The sequence below is a fragment of the Montipora foliosa genome, chromosome 1, assembly GCF_036669935.1.
Source record: "Montipora foliosa isolate CH-2021 chromosome 1, ASM3666993v2, whole genome shotgun sequence".
Taxonomy (NCBI): domain Eukaryota; kingdom Metazoa; phylum Cnidaria; class Anthozoa; order Scleractinia; family Acroporidae; genus Montipora; species Montipora foliosa.
In genome coordinates this window covers 28,626,267-28,633,766 of record NC_090869.1, presented here as the reverse complement: position 1 = coordinate 28,633,766, position 7,500 = coordinate 28,626,267, and the positions used below count along the sequence as shown (strand labels likewise).

General features: G+C 40.7%; 1 protein-coding gene across 1 annotated transcript in view; it reads right to left on the bottom strand.

Annotated features, from left to right (window-relative positions):
* Nucleotides 1-7,500, bottom strand: part of LOC137996071 (mucin-like protein) — an 86,200-nt gene that overhangs the window by 67,423 nt on the left and 11,277 nt on the right. Inside the window, exons 2-4 of the mRNA XM_068841508.1 lie at nucleotides 3,453-3,890; nucleotides 1,468-1,619; nucleotides 111-482 (exon numbers count right to left, since the gene is read on the bottom strand). Of these exons, the coding sequence (XP_068697609.1) occupies nucleotides 111-482; nucleotides 1,468-1,619; nucleotides 3,453-3,890 (962 nt within the window). The remainder of the gene's footprint in view (nucleotides 1-110; nucleotides 483-1,467; nucleotides 1,620-3,452; nucleotides 3,891-7,500) is intronic.

Genomic DNA, 7,500 nt, shown 5'->3' with positions numbered 1-7,500 from the left:
GCTGGTTATTTGCGAGCTATCCTACGAAACTGTTCGTTTTAATCCGGGGTTATTATTCAGGACTATTTTGTCGAATAACCTACATGGTAACAGTCATAACAATTTCTTACCCTAGTGCATTTCTGTCCAGAGATTCCATAGTCCCACGCATAGTACCGATAAGGGCAGAGATTCTCCCATGTCACAACAAGAATCCAATTGGCTTGAAATTGTGTGAACTGTCCACTTTTGTCATAATGTTGCACGTGTTCAGAGGCCATCGTCAGGACTTCATTTGCTGTTTTTTGAATGGTGCTCTGGGCCGTTCGCTGGTAAACTTGGTAATAGACATGTGAGTACTTGTTCCATATGGCAAAACCATCGATATCAGCCCAAAATGGAGCCATCATTGCGATGTTGTCAAACCATCGATAAGCACCAAATCTCTGAGGCCACCACCAGCGCCATTCAAAATTCAGTTGGATTTTGCCATCTGGACAGATCTGCAAAGTACCAAATTAAACTTGTGTGAGCTGAATCGCCCGTGCCTGTGTCGTGTTTGGCAATTAGAGAGCTAATCCGCTGTTATGATGTTAGTCAATGGCAACATTTAGAACGACTCCAAACGACTAAAACGAGAAGTAATCGACTGAAACAATCATGATTATTGCTATTTCATTTTAACTAACAAAAGAGGAAGTATGACCGACAACGGCAGATGTGGTTTCAATTAACGCTTTTTACAACAACCATTGTGTCATATCTTGTTAAGTCTTATTTTACGAGCCCAAAGAATCATGGATAAATTGAGACCATGTGCTTAGTCTGTGCTGGCACTCCGCCATATTGGCTGATGTCATTAAGTGTTGAGTTTTAAGACTGGACTACTCCTCTCTTTTCGATACCCTTACACCACACATTGTCTGTCAAGGGATGTCTTCAGTTATTTCCTTAAACCTAGGTTTAGTGATTAATCTTTCGAACAGCCAGCGCTTGTCCATTTCAGCCAATCAGCGCCAACACCAAAACAACGGTGGATTGCTGGTCTCACACTTTCGCCAGAATCCGTCGAAGGGGAGAGTTGGCAAACCTCGGAATTGGGGGGAGGAGGGGGTGGGGATACATAGTTGCAGGAGCTCATCAAGGGGATCTTCTATCTCCACTAATTCCTTGAGTCAACCCTTTCCAGGGTAAATTCACCTTTAGGAACAGGTTTTTCCCGCGAAAAGTATCATACTTCCCTTGAGGCTGAGATATCTTTGTTTTGATTAACTTTTACATCAGTGGGCGTGCTGAATGTTCCAAAGGAGGCGTTCTGTAAATGGAAATACTCGAGAAAAGGTTGACTCCTTGGTCAAGTATGGGAGATAGAGGCTTCCTTAGGTTTGGTGAGCTCCTGATAGGTGTTAATCAACGTAGATCTCCTTAAGTTCGTCTCGGCCGACAAAAACACATGTTAAAGTTTAAATAATAAGGAACAATACCTACATATAATTTATAATGCCTTTTTCCATAGAAAGGAAACCCGAGACTGGGTGCTTCGATCTTCTGGCAAAGATATATGTACCAATACCCTGAATTGGTGAGTGCTTCATCACCTTTCTCTGGACCGTGTGGATACATGTTATCACGATTTAAAACTGTTTTAAATATAAGAAAAATAGATCAAGAAATGAAAATTCTAAGCTCAATCAAATGTTTCAAAGGGACCATTAATAATAATAATAATAATCGCTAGTTGTTGTCCTTCAGTAGCATTTGGAGTAATGATTCAAATTTCGAGTGAGGCCTAACACTACTGTGAAGTTTTTGTACCCAATTATTCCATCAGGGATCAACCCTAGTATTGGAATTGGGCCCACACAAGGACAAGGACAATTGGGCCATTATTATTATCATTATTATTATTATTATTATTATTATATTATAATAATATAATAATAATAATAATAATAATAATAATAATAATTTACTGACAGTATTTCTACATGGTAACTTTACATCCGTCATATTAACTAAGGAACTGACTACTTAAAATCTTACTAATTACAAACGTAATACACAAGTTGAAAACTATTGAAAATTGTAAAGATCTAGAAATGCTATAAATACTATGAATAAACAAAAACTGAGGAACCTTGTCAAGACAACTTATGAGGGTCAACATAAGAGGTTCAACTGAAGCGCGTGCTGGCCCTGCTCTTTAAAATTTTAAAACAATAATTTTTAAAGGGATTAAAGTCTGGACACCGCCTTACATTTGCGGGTAGGGGATTGAATAAAGTTGCTAATGAGTCCTGGAAAGTTCCCTTAATTAAGGAAATTTCTATTACAGGCGCATTGCTAGAGAGCAGTGTACGTTGGGGATTGTGCCTAGGGAATTGCAAGTATTCGGGCCAAGCCTCACTAAAAAGAGCTCGGTGTCCAAACTTAGGATTGCCGAGTTGAGTATTTTCCAGGGTAGGTAGCCAGCCAAGCTCAAGGACGTCTCTTTCCGAGCAGAAGCGATTTAAGACAAAACCGGCAGCAGCATTCTGAACACGTTGTACTCTTTTCTGCAAAAATGCGGGGAGTGGATAAGTGACGGAGTCATTAAAATTGAGTTTAGATAAGACGAGGCTTTGAACGAGAGACTTCTTAGTCTCTTGCGGAGTCATATTCTTGATCTTTCTTAGAGTGGCTAGCACTTTATAGCATGATGACGTGCATGAGCTCATTTACATGTTCTGTCCATTTAAGGTCCTCACTAAGCCAAGTTCCTAACAACTTCAATTCTCTACCCTATCGACTGTCTTTATATTATATTATGAAATAAACGCATATATTTGAAGTGCGGGTCATAGACGAAAAATAGGAAGGGTTACGTTTTTACAAACGTTGGCCGTGTAGCAATTTGTATTTCAACAGACTTAGGGCTAACGCTCACATGGTTCATATGGGGTACAAAACTAGCACTTCTCATTACACTCTAATCAGTTAAGTCTGTTGAAATATAAAGTGCTACAAGGCCAACGTTTGTAAAAACGTAACCCTTCCTTGTACTTGTACATTTTCATTGCCGTGACTTTAACATCTTCAGTTCCCACGGCCTGCTCCCGTCTGACCTTGTAGCTCAGTCGGTAGAGCAGCGGTGATCTAACCCGACGGTCGTGGCTTCAATTCCCACACTGGTCAGGATTTTTCTCTGTCCTTGTGTGGGCCCATTTCCATTAGTAGGGCTTACGCTCAAATGGTTCACATGGGGTGCAAAACTAGCACTTCTCATTACACTCTAATCAGTTAAATCACATGTAATCCTTAGTCAAGGGAGAAGAAAGAGGAAGGACCAAAATACTCTTGGAGGCGTATAGTAAAGAGTGAGATAACATTGGAAAAGGAGCTATACTCAAATGAAAATGGCGGCCTATTTCCTCGTTAATTTAACTCTGGTCAATTAATTCCTTGAAATGGAAAGTCCTAGCTATGAAGCTTACCTGATGATGAAAACATGCTTCGACTGATGGAAGAACTTCTTGATGGGCTTATAAATGAAGAGTTAGGTGCACTCTTGGAAGCCGATTGATTTGTAGACAGGCTTTTCGAAAGAGTGATTTTGCTTGAGACTAAAGACGGTAAGACTAAGGTGCCTAAGCTGGAGGATGGAGAGACACTTGTATAAACGGAAGCTTTTATACTTATTGATGGAGACACACTTTCAGAAGCTGAAGAGCCAATGTTAAATGCTGGGGCCTCATTTGTAGGAGATAAATCGCTTGCACTTAAAGATTTAGACAAACTTGTCGGAGCTGAAGAGGTTATGTTGAGGGAGGAAGACGGGCTTGTTAAAGTTGATATGCCTGGGATGGTGAATAGAGACACACTTGCAGAAGCTGAAGCTCTGTCGCTGAGGGATAGAGAGTCACCTGTAGAAGCTGAAGTGAGAAGAAGAAGAAGAAGTAATCAGAATTGCTAAAAACAACAACACGTTCTCTTTAGGTAGACAGATTTATCCAAGAGAAAATGAGGGGACAGAGAGGGAGGCTCCCGGTCCAGCCCTTGGGATATGTCATGTCCATAAAAGTTATTTTTAGACGAGCGGAAGTCTTTGTTCTAGCGGAAGTCTGTCTTCCGAGACGTCCGCATGCAGGCCAACCTCGGTCTGATGTTTGAAAGAAAAGCAAAGATTTCATGTAAAGGCGGACGATGTGGACTTAACGTTTGTCGATGACTGCATGCGGACGTCTCGGAAGACAGACTTCCGCTCGTCTAAAAATAACTTTCGTGGACTTGACATATCCCGGCCAACGCCCTGAGCCTCCCTCTCTGTCCTCTCATTTTCTCTTGATTTATCTTAATTGATTATAATGGTTGTGTTATTCTTACAGTAGGTCACTTGTGCTTAATTTAGGTGAAAGAATCTCAAAAACTTTTAAAACACCTTATTGGAGTTGAGCCTGCAGGCACATTTTCTTTTGTTTAAAACTACATGCAAAAGAGGCCCCTTACAAAATGACCCCTTAGCCTCGTTTATGCGGCAAAACCGCTGATAACTCCAATAAGGGCTATTGCATATTAGAAACTTTCTAATTAAAAAAAAATGGCGGGTACCTTTATGGGGGCTTTAAGCGTAAATGCTTTTATCATAGTAGTCGGGGTTATTTCCAGATCTTTCTGTTGCTTGGAAACCTGCTATTTTCTATCAAGTATCGTTAACTTGGCATACTTAACAACCATTTGCCACAGCGTCGGTGGCTAGTGGTGAATACTTACCGAGCCGTGAACGTTTTAGTATATACTAAAACAGTGATATAATATAGCTCAAAAGATTATTTTAACTCATTTATTCCGACAACGATTACAATATTTTCGGGTGAAAATCCCGCGCGAGTTGCTCGGAGGTGACTAGCAAAGGGATATTCGGAGTTTAAGTAGCCAATCAGAGAGCGCCTTCAACGCTATCCACCGTTTTTAGCATATACTAATTACTTGTGTACAAGTAATGAACAAACTTAACGGAGCAGCAATGTGTAGTTTAAAAAAAAGGCTGTTTTTGAATCGAGAGCTTCCGTTGACTGCGTGCGCATTTAAGATTTTGCTGTCTTATCTCGGGTAGTCGAGCCAAACTATTTACATTCGATTAAAGTTGTCTTGCCTGCCAGGGTTACCCTACTGCTGAGGCAGGACAACTCGCCTCTCCGAGTTGTTTCGCCCTCCCGAGTTGTCTCCCCCACCTCATGTAAACGGTTGATAGAATTTTTTAAAGAAAAGAGTGGAAAAATATCTCGCCCAGGGTAACTCGGGGGGGGGGGGAGGGTTGTCTGAGGTACCTGAGGCCATTATAACAGGGCCTAAATCTATATAATAAGCTTCGCTGCGCCATGGAAGGATGAAAACAGTATTATGGGACAAAACCGCTTGACCACAGATCTGAACTGATGCTCCCAGAAGTATTTTTTCCGTTTTCGACTGAACCGTTGGCTTTGAATGGCGTTGCGTTTTGGTGTCTACTACGCTTGTAAAGGTACACACGGGGGAATCCGTAAACCGTAGAGAATGCGGAATGATGATTCAATTTTTTTGTTAGGGCAAACATGTCCCTCTTAGTATTTTGCTTTTGTCAAAGCTTTTGTCGGTTGTAAAGACCATCCTTAAGGGCAATGAGCATTAAAGAAAGCAAAAAAACAATTGGCTTCCCACAACTTTTTTCCATGTTGCATGCAATATCCCTTGCGCAAATCATAGCAATCCGCGAATAGGCATTTTCTTAGGTGATCCACTCCTTGGGTTGTAGAGTCAGTTACAGTGTAGCCCGAGTAAACGATGTTGCTAAGACATTCTTTATGTCATTTGACAATCAAGTCAAGCCTACTATAAATTGACCAATCACGGCGCATGTACTCTCTGAAAACTGCAATAGCCAAGAATGGAACTTTCGGCAAGAATAAACAAGGAATGAACTTTCACTGTTTTGAAGTGAATGTTTATCATACGACGGATTGAAAAACAAGGAATTAAACTCTCACAGCAATATACAAATTGGGACTCCTAGATTGAATATTTTGACATACAAACAAGATCAGTCCTTGTACGCTGAAACGCCGCCTTACCAGATTTGACAATAGGTCATCATAGCCAATTTACAGGGCTCTAATGCTAACTGTTCCTAAAAAATTTCATGCTTGTTTAAGTAAATGTTATTTCTCTCTAATCATTTTGTTCTATCATTCCCTTCTTGCCAACAGATTATTTTCGGCTGCATTTTGTTTGAGTTGTATCCTTTACTCGGCATTTGAAGGACATTGCACGGTGGCGAGAAGATAGGAATTGTGTGTTCGAGTAGCAAGAACAATATCTCACTCGTTCGCTGCGCTCACTCGTGAGATTTTTCTTGCCATGAGAACACAAAATTCATGTCTTCGAGCTAACGTGTAATTTTCTTTTTATTATATAGACAGGAGTTTTTTACTAACCATCTTTCTTTCTTTCTAACACCGAGCACAAACTTTATCGCAAATTCTTGCAGCTCGGCGGCAGGAATTTCTTAAACTTTCGCATTTCTTCTTCACTTGCAAGGAACTCCCTGAATAATCTAAATTTGTGGGAAGTTTTATTCTTCGTGTTAGCATTTTCTTGTTTCTCAGAGAAGGATTTTACGACAGCTTCCGAGAACTTCGCGATTCTATCGCTCGCCATTTTTCACTGACTGTTTTCACAAACAACAATGCAAAGGCGGGAAATGACGTCATCGATAAACTAACGTGTGAGCACTCGGGTCCCGGATGTAGTTTTTATGAATATTCTCCAGTAAAACACTGGTGTCTATATAATAATATGTAAATAAACTAACAAATAAACTAACAAATAAATTAACCCTGTAGGGAGTCAGGGTGGCTTAGTGGTTATCTATCGGGCCTCCCACCAGTGGGAGCCGGGGTTCAATTCTGGCCTCGGCCAGCATGTGGGCTGACTCGGGGGTTTTTCTCCGGGTAGTCCGGTTTTCCTCCCTCATCAAAATCGACTCACAGCTAATTGACATCTAGCTGTAGTGCTGTGCTCCGACATCAAACATGGACTGTATAGCGGCAGCCAGAGGCGCCTTTGTATGCTTTCAGCCCGATGTCGTGAGCCGCGCCCTTCGCAATTCAGTCCTCGACTGCAAGCAAGGGTGATTAGCACTAGCAATATTTATTTATATTTATATTTAATGTGATAAGTTATCAAGAATAGCAAAAAAAATGAAACAGCATGTAGCAATGATATCAAATTATAATAAAACTACAGGAAAAATGTAATTTTTGATAATTATAGCCAAGGAAAGTTTGGACGAAGGTTTGTCCTTATAATAGATCCTCAGATTGATCCATTTTGCTGACAAGTCTCCCTACGGAAGAAAGACGGTTTTGGAATTTAGTCACCACGATTTAGTAAATGACGGAGATTGAAGATGAAAAGAAAATATTCAGATCCGAAGCTAGGTCCACCAGAGCTTCCAAGCGTTTCGCATCGCACGTATTTAATTCTCAGCGTACAGCATCAGGTATA